Below are 11206 nucleotides of genomic sequence, written 5' to 3' on the forward strand. Positions count from 1 at the left end.
ACCAAGACATCCTAAACCATCAACTTAAACACAGCCAGATTGCAACAGAGCACAGGGGGAGGAAAACTCATCCCTAGTTTGCACTGGGGTCCAAGAACTGGTGTTTTGCTAATAGAAATAAATGGACAAAAAATATTTATAGCAGATGAGAGCATCTTCTCTGCTGTGGAGATGCTGCACAGCCCCCTTTCTCCGGCCAGGGCTTGCTTAAATTGGGCTGCAGGGACGGTTGCAAGCCACTGGGTGGAACAGGGTCCTGCGAGATGCTGTTAGTCCTGGTGTGAGAGCTACGAGGTCTTGGTGCTGGCTGGAGTCTGAGCCATTATATTTGTACATATATATATATAGATATATACATACACACATTATAGATGTGTGTATTTAAATTTTGTTTATACATAGATATAGAAAATGTGGTTATACTTGTATTTTCAGGTGGCTGAGTCAGGCTTGTTCAGGTCATATTGCATCTCAGCGGCTCAGGCTTGCCATGACTGGGTCGGTCTAATCCTGCTCTTTTGGGGCTGCTGCAGGGTGAGGAGTGATGGGAACAGGGGGTGTCACCAGCTCAGCCCTGTGCTCACAGCCTCCCCCCAGCCTCTTCACTGCTGAAACGCTGCTCAAGCCGGAGGCTGAGCTATCGCCAGCTGGGTTACGGGGTTCCTTCAGGAGGAGGGAGCAGCAACAAATGCTGGGAAATTTACTGTCTGCCGTCATCTCACGATTGCTGGTGTGGATTTGGGGAGCCGAGGGGGCTGGATGATGGGACTGGGTGGGTGTTGTTTGCAATGATTGCTTTCCAGATTGCTCTATAATATAGCAAGTAATTTAGCAAAAAAAAACCCCGCCAACATGTTTTGCTAACAGCAAACTCAGAGCCTGGGTCAGATTTCGCCCGCAGTGGGAATCACACTGCCCCTGAGCGTTACTGACTCCCCCCACCAGCATCCATCGAGCCACGCAGCCATCCGACTCCAAAACAACCTACCCTGAACGCCTGACTTCCCAGCAGCTTCTGGGTCAGAAATCAGTACCCAGAAGAGCCTTCAGAAAATATTAATCCTGCAATTTAACTGCTTATCCCCTCTCCTGCCCTGCGTGCCCATGCAGCGTCCCAACGGGAGCTGCGGGGCCGCTCGGCAGAGCGATGCTGCTGGGCTGGTGTCAGCGCCCACGCGATGGGCCGGGGTGGTGGCTAAATTGGGCCGGGGAGATGGGCAGCTGCTGAAGATGTCCCTAATCCCTCCTAGATTTAGAACTGATTGCCGTGGCAGGGAAAGCAACGGAGAGGCTTGTTTTTCTGTCTGATTTAATCAGAGGGAACAGCAGCACCTCCCGAGCGCTGTCATTTGGATTTGCTTTGCTCTCTCAGACCGAGCTGATGCGCCTTCCCTCGCCACAGGAGCTGAGCAAAAGTCTGACCCTCCTCCAAGCAGCCACGGGGGCTCATGGCTGGGACCAGGAGGAGCTGCCCTGCCAGGAGAACCCCGAGGGAGACTGGGGGCTCTGCTCTGTGCAGGATTTTGGTACTTACAGTGGCAGCAAGAGCTATGCCTGGCCATGGATTACATGGAAAAGGGAGAGGCCCCGGGCTGGGAGCCTGCTGTTCCCTGGGTTTGGCACTGGGCTGTTGAATTTCAGCCTCATCCTACTAATAACAACCTACTTGGGGAACAAGGACTCCCCGCTTTGTGCCCCTGTTTCCCCAGGGGGACGCTCGGGCTGCTGGGGGGACACAAGGCATTCGAGCTGGCAGGGTGGTGGGAGTAAGCCGGGCATCTGCATGATTCCAAAACACAGGAGAGCCCGGGGGCCTCCCCAAGGGGCTGCAGGTGACAAGGGACGGCTGGTGTCAGCTGCAGTGGGACCAGCTCTGATCCAATGCCCAAAAAACCTTCTGGCCTTGTCGGTTCTGCTCATCTCATTCACAGGCTGCATGAGACACCCATAAGGGTGGAAAATCCCTGCTGCCAGGACTGTCTGCCTGCCCTGCCTGCCCCTGCCGTAGCAGGGGCTCCTGCTCCATCAGCCTCCCACCGCAGAAAGCTAAATGCAGTTGTGCAGTGAGATCCTTTTGCAAAGCAAACGCACAAAGGCAGTGGGGTGCTTGTCATAGTGGGGAGCAGGACTGATCCCAGCACATCCCCCCAAAACACGTCCCAACCCTGAGAGAAGGAAAAGGGTTAAACTGGCATCTGTCTGAAAGACATCCCATCTCGGGAGCATCAGTGCCGAGGGGATGCTCACGTGCCTGCACCCTCTGCCTCCCTACCTCTAGCCATCACGGGGATTTTCCCCACCATCCTTCAGCTCTTTGGGACCAGTCTGGGGCTGGAGGAGACTGAGCAGTGCAGGGGCAGCAGGGGGATGCTGTGACAGCTGAAAAATGAGCCACCAGGCAGTGAGAGAAGTTTCTGAAAAGAGAAGAGGAATCTGCCTTGAATGAAGAGGATTTTAGCACCTCAGGCTAAGCCAATAAACCTCTGCCATCCCCATCCGAACGGGAACTGTTTGCACACACTCCAGGAGCTGCTTAAAGCAGGCAAGATGCAGAGACTGAACAGGAGCAAGCGTGGTGGGGGGAGAACCCCCCCTGCCTGCTAAGCCCACGAGCAGATCCCTGCAGCGCTGCCGGGGCAGCACCCATCGGGACAGAGGACTCACCCCAGGGTGCTCCCCCGGCCCTGAGCTCCCGGGACGGGCTGTGTCTCCGCCACCACCTCGCCTCGCCGGGGTCGGCAGCCGGGAAGGTGCTCCCAGAAGATGCTCTGTCCTGCCGAACGCACCAGCCCTCTCCATCGCCCGCGGCCTCGGGCTGGCGGCGACTCGGGCTGGCCCCAGGCAAAGGCTTCGCTTCCTCCGGCTGGTCCCTGAGGTCCCCATCCCGGTGACACCGTGGGACCATGGAGGTATCTGGCCCTGTGGGAGGTATCACGGTGGCTCTCCTCTGCTGCTGCCTCCTGAGTTCTGCGTGGGCTCTGGTAAGTCTGCGTGGCCCCGTGGGCTCCTCCAGGCTTTAAATGTTGTTAATTGTGCAACCTGCTCTGGTCGGGGGCCACGTGTCCCCTGGCTGCAGGACTGGGGTCCAGGCAGGAGCAGGCTGGGAGGGGAGTCTTGCATCCTCTCCCTCTCCCTCTCCCTCTCCCTCTCCTCTCCTCGCTTTCCAGCAGCCACAGAGACACTGTGATGGTTTTTCCATTTCCTGGACACATCCATTGCCTCAGAGGCATCAGGGGAACAGAAAAAGTGGGGCGATTTACGGTCAGCACAGGCGAGGATGGAGTAATGTGGTGAGGGCAGAGCTGGCTGCATCCAGTGCATCTCCCAAAGCAGGGTCTCCACCCTGCTGCTGCACCCCCAGGGTCCCACTCCTGTCCTACACCCCTCATCAGCCCTCCACCCCAGACGCCTGCTTTGGGGAAGAGTGTGAATGGGAGTTCAGGGTCTCCCCTCTGGGGGGATTTGGCCGTGGGCAGCCTGGAGCCAACACAACCCCCCCGCATCCCGGCTCCTTTTCACTTCCAAAGCTGTTTCCTCACCCTGGCTCCAAACTCCTTCAGGTATCTCAGCCCAAAACATCACAGAAGATGTTTGCATGTGCAGTGTGACTGGGAGGCTGCAGCCCCCTGCTCCCGGTGCTGGGCTCCCACTCGTCTGCAGAGCCCTGGGCTGGCCACTTGAACCTGGCTCTGGAGGGCTCAGCATGGGCAACGGGACCCCCAGAGCCGCTGCAGGGGGGTGAGAGGGAGCCGGGGCAGGAGCCCAACATGCCACTAATTTCTAGCACAGAAACATGAACATTTCTCAAGGGACAGCGGACAGGGTGGAAGGGGGGCTCACGGTCAGCCTCAGCCGTGCAAGAGGGAAAAGCACAAGTGGGAATGTGGGCAGCGCCGTTCTCTTCCCCGTATCACTTGGATCTACCCAAAGTCACCCAAACCTGCCTCTCCAGGGGCGGTTGGGAGAGCACAGCCCGGCTCTGGCTGCTCCGTTAGCTTTGCCCACCAGCACATCCCTTTTCCACATGTGTTCCTGTCTTTCCTCCCTGTCTCTTGCCCCAGCTTTGACTCTCATTTCTTGCCCCAAGGATGGTCTCGCTTCATGCGATGAGTCTGTGGGTGAGACAACACACTGCAGGGTTCAGCAAAGTGTCGTTTCTGCATTAGGAGATGATGTTCCCATAACAGCCCCCGAACCCCTTGTGATTTTGGAACTTTGTGTTAACTAGCTGGGTGGATTCAGGGGTTGGTGGCAGGGAGCAACGGCGTGTTCTGTGGCAGCAGAAGTGATGTGGGTCCTGCCCCAAGTCGGGGAGTGTTTGTGGGTGTCTCATCAGCCACCTTCAGGGTGCTGCTGGGACAGAGCAGCTTCGCTCCCCACTCCTGGATCCTGGCCACAGGTGGTTCGTGGCACCGAGCAGGCAGTGGCAGCTCCCAGGGACATGGAGATCACCAGGGTGGGTCAAGGTCTCCCACGGAAGATTAATCTCTAAATTGTGAGCATGAAGAGGAGACCTGAGCTGAGCCGGCGGGGAGCATGGAGGCGGCGGGGTCGTCACTTGGGTTTTGTCTTGGCAGATTGACCCTGATGATGTTCTCACAAAAGAAGAGCAGATCTATCTCCTGGTGGAAGCTAAAGAGAAATGTCAGAGAGACATAAAAGCCCAACTGGAGAAGATCAAAGGTAGCATCCCTCCCCTGCTCACTGGTGGAGCTGGCTACATTGTGGGAAATGCTGTCCCCTCCGATGGGAGTGGGATGGGGCCAGGGACACGTGGCTCCTGGGGGTCTGTGGAGCTCCTGGCACCCTGGCTGCTCTTAGGGAGCAATTAGGTGCTAATCAAACATCACTCTGCTTAGCCAGCGCTGGCTGCGCCATTTTCCAGACTGCCCCATGAACACTGCGAACGAAAGTCATGGAGGGGCCTTGGCCCCCCAGGAAGAAGTGGGATGTGATGGGACGTGTCCCCCTCCCTGGCCCTTCCACAGCTCCCCCAGCTCTTCAGGCCAGGGGTGATCGTGGCAGCGTTTTCCTTGCCCCGGTCCAGCGCACACTTGGGGAAGCTGGAGGTGGCCCTGCTCGGAGATGTGAGATATGTCTTTGCTCTTTGGCCAGACACCAGCTGCCTTCCGGAGTGGGATGGGATTATCTGCTGGCCAAAGGGCTCCCCCAGCCAGGAGGTGTTGGTGCCCTGCCCCGACTACATCTACGACTTCAACCATAAAGGTGAGCGCTTGCATCTGGGCAGGGAGCGACCTCACCTCAGAGATAAACCTCCACTGAGCAGGGATGTGTCTGGGCTTCCCGCACACCCTTCCACTGTCTCAATGCCTGTTGCCATTCCCAGGTCATGCCTACAGGTACTGCAGCGCCTACGGGACCTGGGCCATGGCTCCCAGCATCAACAAGACCTGGGCCAATTACACCGAGTGTGCTCTGCTCTTCTCCTCCGAGAGCCGGAGCCGTGAGAAGGTGACCTTGCTCATCAAAGGTGCTGGGAAAAGGGGTCGGGATGAGGATCAGGGCCAGGGGAACTGCCAGGAGCAAGGGGCTCTTTCCCCTCCACTCCCCAGACAAGCTGGGCTCCCCCCATGCTCTCAGCCCAGAGGCCAGAGGAAACCTGGGCTGTGGAGGAGTGGCAGAGCTCAGCCCTTCTCTTCCAGGAGGTGTTTGACCGCCTGCACCTGATGTACACCATCGGCTACTCCATCTCCCTGGCCTCCCTCATCGTCGCCGTCTGCATCCTCTCGTACTTCAAGTAAGGAGAAGCCAAAGCCCCATCCCTGGGTCGGGGAGAGCTGTCCTCTCCCCATCGCCTGCACACACACACACGACCCCCTGAGGGGGAGCAGCCCCTAAGGGAACGGGAACCGGCCCCAAACCCCAGCACAAACATCACCTCATTTCCCAAAGCCCAAAACACCCCCGGCGGTGACCAGCTCCCCATCTGCTCCACCCTGCTCTTGAAGACGTTGACACCCAACTTGCCCCAGCTCTGGCTTCTGTGCCCATGGGAGGGCTGACACCTCAGACCTCACCTTCGCTGGGACCCGCCACTGCCTGAGCACACGTGTGATGAGCTTGTTGGGCAGCCAAGGCTGGGCTTGTATCACATCCCTTCTCCACAGGCGCCTGCACTGCACACGCAACTACATCCATGTCCACCTCTTCACCTCCTTCATCTGCCGGGCGGTGAGCATCTTCGTGAAGGACATGGTGCTCTACTCGGGCACGCTGGCCAGCGAGACAGAGAAGATGCGGGAGGATGACTTCAAGGCAGAAATGGGTCCTTCATCGGGACAACGGAGCCACCTGGCAAGTGACGCACTGAGACTGGAGACAGGATCAGGAGAAAAGGAGATTCAGGAGCCCTGGTGCAAGGGATGCACTTGGGACCCTCATAGATTGGGGTGGTGCTGCCCGGGGGTGATGAAGTTGGGGAGGGATGAAGGGCCACCTACAGCTCTGCCCAGCTTCTTTCAACCCCAGAATCATTCAGGTTGGAAAAGCCCCTCGGGATCATCGAGTCCATCCCTCAGCCCGACTCTACAAATTTCTCCCCTACCCCACATCCCCCCACAGCTCATCCCAACAGCCCTTAAACCCCCCCAGGGATGGGGACTCCCCCCTCCCTGGGCAGCCTGTTCCACTCTCTGACCACTCTTGCTGGGAAACATTTTTTCCTCCTGCCCAGCCTGACCCTCCCCTGTTGCAGTTTCCAGCCGTTCTCTCTTGTCCTGTCCCTGATCCCCTGGGAGCAGAGCCCAGCCCCAGCCTCTCTGCAGTGTCCTGTCAGGAGCTGTGGAGTGATGAGGGCTCCCCTCAGCCTCCTCCTCCTCACACTGAACACTCTCAGCTCCTTCCCCGGCTCCTCACAGGATTTATTCTCCAGGCCCTTCCCCAGCCTCATTGCCCTTCCCTGCCCTCGCTCCAGCCCCTCAAGATCTCTCTCATACTGAGGTGCCCAAAACTGGAGACCAGAGCCTCAGAGGACACCGGTCTCGCAGCCTGTCTGAGCTCAGAGTGCCCTGGGATGGGAAATACCTCCTATGGGAAAGACCTTTCCCAACCTAGATGATTGATTCTGTGACCTAGACCCCCCACTCTACGTCTGATGCTGGAATATCCCAGGGGAGATGTAGCCACACGTGGGGCACAGCCTGGGCTTTGCCGGCCTGAGAGCAAAAGCCCCCAGGTTTTGCTTTCAGGGACGGCCTGATATGGGCACCTCTCTCGTTGTATGTCCACAGGTTGGCTGCAAGGTGGTGGTGACTCTCTTCCTCTATTTTCTGGCCACCAACCACTACTGGATCCTGGTGGAAGGTCTCTACCTGCACAGCCTGATCTTCATGGCCTTCCTCTCCAACAAGAACTACCTGTGGGTCCTCATCATCATCGGCTGGGGTAAGCATGGACCCCACCCCACTGCTGTGGCCGCCGAGACCAGCTGGGAGCTGTGGCATCAGCCATGGCTGAGTGGCACCGCGTGCCCGGATAAGGGCAGTGGGATGCAGACCAGCTGCCAGGAACTGGTTCTGTCTGCAAATGTGATGTTTCATCCGCGCTCCTCACTCTGGTTCCTGCCCCTCCAGGTCTCCCCGCTGTGTTTGTGTCTGTCTGGGCCAGCGTCAGGGCCTCCCTGGCCGATACACAGTACGTAGATCCACCTTCTCCAGCAGTCCTGTGGGGAGGGAAAGACTGGTTGCAAATGCCAGCAAAGTATCTGTGGACACCAGAACTTTTGAAACTGGGTATTTTCTAAAAAACCCAAGAGGAGTGAACACACATCTAAAATAGCTCATAAATTGTCAGTAAGGCAGACCGATAGTGGTTTTGTTCTGCATTTGGGAGGAAGATGGATGCAGGTTTACACCATAAATTGATCAATAAATGGTGCAAATATGTTGCATGTAAAATGTTCTCAAGCATTTTAAAAAGAGAAAGGCCACCAAACGTACAGCAGGAGTTTTAGATGAGGTGGCCAAGGAGCCCTCAGGAACATTAATGATCATTTAAAGCTGATTTGCAACACCGTGATGGTTACAAGAGCTTGTAGCATGGCTGCTGTTGGGTGAAGATTTACACAAACTCCATGAAGAGAGTGAAGGGTGGGAGGACGGGGATGTTGGTTGGGGCGTGCAGGGAGGCATCAGCCTGCAATTTTCCTTACCAGTGATTTCAGGTTTCTCCAAGGTGTTTCTTTATTGGTCTCTTCAGGTGCTGGGACCTCAGTGCAGGGAACATGAAGTGGATTTATCAGGTCCCCATCTTGGCTGCCGTTGTGGTAAGAACCCTGTGGCTGAATGTCTCAATCTCTTTTGGGGAAAAGGGATCAATAGAGACCCAGAGGCATTTGCCTGTGGTCAGTGGGGCTGTTCCCCAGCCACCCCAGCACCCAGGGCGATGCCCACGTGATGCAGAGGGATCCAGGGGTGCTGCTCCTTCCCCACTCTGACCACAGCATCACCGCCCTGTCCCTGCCTGCAGCTCACCCAGAACTGCCTGTCCTCGTTCCGGGGGGCTGCTTGGGCAAACCCAAGGTCATTGCAGGCAACAAACTGCAGTGGGTGTCTGTTGGCAGGTGAACTTCTTCCTCTTCCTCAACATCGTCCGGGTGCTGGCCTCCAAGCTCTGGGAGACGAACACGGGGAAGCTGGACCCCCGGCAGCAGTACAGGCAAGTGCTGGCAGGAGCAAAACCATGGCCCAGCCCTGGTCTGGCTCGTTTCTGCCTGCTCAGCTGAGACAGGGCGGGAAGGGCTGCAGGAGCGAGGGACGGTGGCAGGACGCTGGCAGCCAGCGCTTCAAACAGCAGGCTCAGGAGTTCAGGCTCTGCCTGCTCCCTTCTCCGAGCTGGACACTGTGACAGCCTCGCACAGACCGGCTGTGGCAGAAGCTAAAGCGACCGTCCTCTTCACTAGGACACTCACCAACACCTGCACGGGGGCTGCAGCCGGGCTGGCAGGTCCCGGCTGAGGCCTCAGAGCGTTTTATTTCTCCTCTCAGGAAGCTGCTGAAGTCCACGCTGGTGCTGATGCCGCTTTTTGGAGTCCATTACGTGGTGTTCATGGCCATGCCCTACACTGAAGTCTCCGGGGTCCTGTGGCAGATCCAGATGCATTACGAGATGCTCTTTAATTCCTCTCAGGTACGACACGGGCTGCCTGCCTGCTCCTAACACCGAGTGGTGCTCATCTGGGGAGCGGGGAGGCACACGCACAGCGTCCCGGCTCAGGACTCTAACTCCACCTCTGTCTCTTTTGGCAGGGTTTCTTTGTGGCTTTTATCTACTGCTTTTGCAATGGGGAGGTAAGTCGGAAGCGTGTGCAGCTGAGCTCCCTGCTCCAGCCCCTTTAGGGTCAGGGAAGTTCACCCACAGCCTCCAGGAGGAAAAAAACCCTCAGATCCATCCCTCTCAGTAGGAATTGGAAGGGGAAAAAAAAGTCACCAGGAGTGAAATCCATGGGGAAGGGAAGGGATGGCTGTTTTACTGTCTCGGCACCAGCAGCCGTCTCGGATTTCTCCCTCAGGTGCAAGCAGAGATTAAGAAAGCCCATTTTCGGAGGAGCCTGGCGCTGGACCTGAAGCAGAAGGCACGTGCCACCAGCGCGGCGGGGAGCTGCTGCTACGGCGGCCTGGCCTCCCACGCCACCACGAGTTTCAGCGTGAGCCTCGCGGGGCGCGGGGTGGGGAGCACCCAGCAGCGGGGGCTGCTGCTCCCCGCCCGTGCCAGCCTGCCCGGCTACATCCCCAGCTCCTTCCCCTCCGATCACTTTTTGCCGTGCCCGACCCAGGAGATGAGCCAGAAAGCTTGTGGGGAAAACACAGTGGACTTAACAGACCTGAATCAGCGTCACCCCAACCTGAAGAGTGAGCTGGAGACGATGCTATGAAGCGAACGGTGCATTTCCCATCTGGACATCCAGCTGTGCCTGGGAAGATGCTGATCCTCACGCTCTGGGCTCCTTCTACGCTTGCGTGGAGAGCTGGGGTAGCGAGCGACAGCAGCTGGATCATCACAGCTCCCTTTCCCCCACAGCCAGGGCGCAAAGCAAACACGTGCTCTCGCTCCTTCTACTGATCTGGCCTGAAAACAAGCAGCCAGTTCCAAACCTCATCTCCCTCCAACCGCAAGCAACTGACATAAGTGATGTCTGTGCATGCGAAGCCTCGAGTCATCGCCAGGAAACAATCCTCCGTGTTCAATCTTACCTCGACAGTCTGCAAGGTGACTTCAGCCCAGCGTGTATAATACAGCCGATTCAATGAGCCCATAGTCCTGAGGTCCAACTCCCCTGTTTAGCACCAAATCCTGCGTTGCCCAGCCCGGGGCTGGTGGAGCACACAGCGCCTGCAGAGCAACTCCGCAGCTCGCCCTGCCCTTACTTGCACTTTGTGCAGCTCACAGCCATGGTGAAGCCCAATGCACAAAGAGGGAGCCACAAACAGGGACAGGACGGGCTCAGGGGGCCAGGCCAAGCTTTAGGGCCTGGGAAGGGTGCAGCCTGGATCCTCCATGCTTTACAGCACAGTTGTCTATAAACACCCAGGCCACTGCATGCAAAAGTCTTGGCCCACTAATCTTTTTGCAGGCTAAAATGCAAATAAAGACTGTCTGGCTTGTTTCCATCCTTGAACCCCATCGCGGACTCAAGCGATCGGTTGCTGGAGCGCAGCAAAGGGTGCAAAGGGCTGAAGACATGGCCACGTTCCGAGCCAGGCCCGCTCTTGCTGCTGGGGACGAGGTGACCCCAGTTGCCCCAGCCCACCCCACTGCCCCGGGAAAGCTCATCCCCGACTGGAAAGGACATTCCCGAGGAACTGGCCATGCCCAGCCCTGACAGTTCAGCCAGACCAAGAGGGGAGAGGGGAAATACTGCAGCGTGGGGAGAGGGGGTGTTTATGCCAGTTAAAATTAAACAGCACGTCGGTGGTAGCATTGGAGAAATTTTTTCCTATCTGCTCTAATGAGACATAGTCCCTCAAGGCAGTAATTTCACAATAAAGACAGTGATGGCAAATGTGTAAATAATTCTGTGCATTCACATATCTTCCAGTGAAAAGCTACAGTACAAAGGGGAGTCAGGAGGGTTGGGAAGCGCTGGAGGGACGGACAGCCAAGGCCAGAGGCATGTCAGGGAAGGGCTCTGGGGTCTGTATTCTTTAAATGCTCCAGAAGACAGCACAGGGTCAGGCACAGCCTCGAC

At 57.2% G+C, this 11206-nt stretch overlaps 1 protein-coding gene across 1 annotated transcript; it reads left to right on the top strand.

The window, feature by feature from the left end:
* The first annotated feature begins 1854 nt into the window (after positions 1 to 1854).
* Positions 1855 to 10899, top strand: LOC113489240 (parathyroid hormone/parathyroid hormone-related peptide receptor-like). Its single transcript, XM_026864809.1, has 13 exons — positions 1855 to 2981; positions 4578 to 4683; positions 5116 to 5226; positions 5348 to 5472; positions 5664 to 5758; positions 6129 to 6315; positions 7251 to 7404; positions 7593 to 7653; positions 8218 to 8284; positions 8582 to 8676; positions 9006 to 9147; positions 9267 to 9308; positions 9530 to 10899. The coding sequence occupies exons 1-13, from the start codon at positions 2904 to 2906 to the stop codon at positions 9890 to 9892; spliced, it is 1626 nt and encodes a 541-aa protein (XP_026720610.1). The 5' UTR covers positions 1855 to 2903; the 3' UTR covers positions 9893 to 10899.
* The last annotated feature ends 307 nt before the right edge of the window (positions 10900 to 11206 follow it).

Source organism: Athene cunicularia (genome assembly GCF_003259725.1).
Source record: "Athene cunicularia isolate RWA chromosome 27 unlocalized genomic scaffold, athCun1 chr27_part1, whole genome shotgun sequence".
NCBI classification, from domain to species: Eukaryota; Metazoa; Chordata; class Aves; order Strigiformes; family Strigidae; genus Athene; species Athene cunicularia.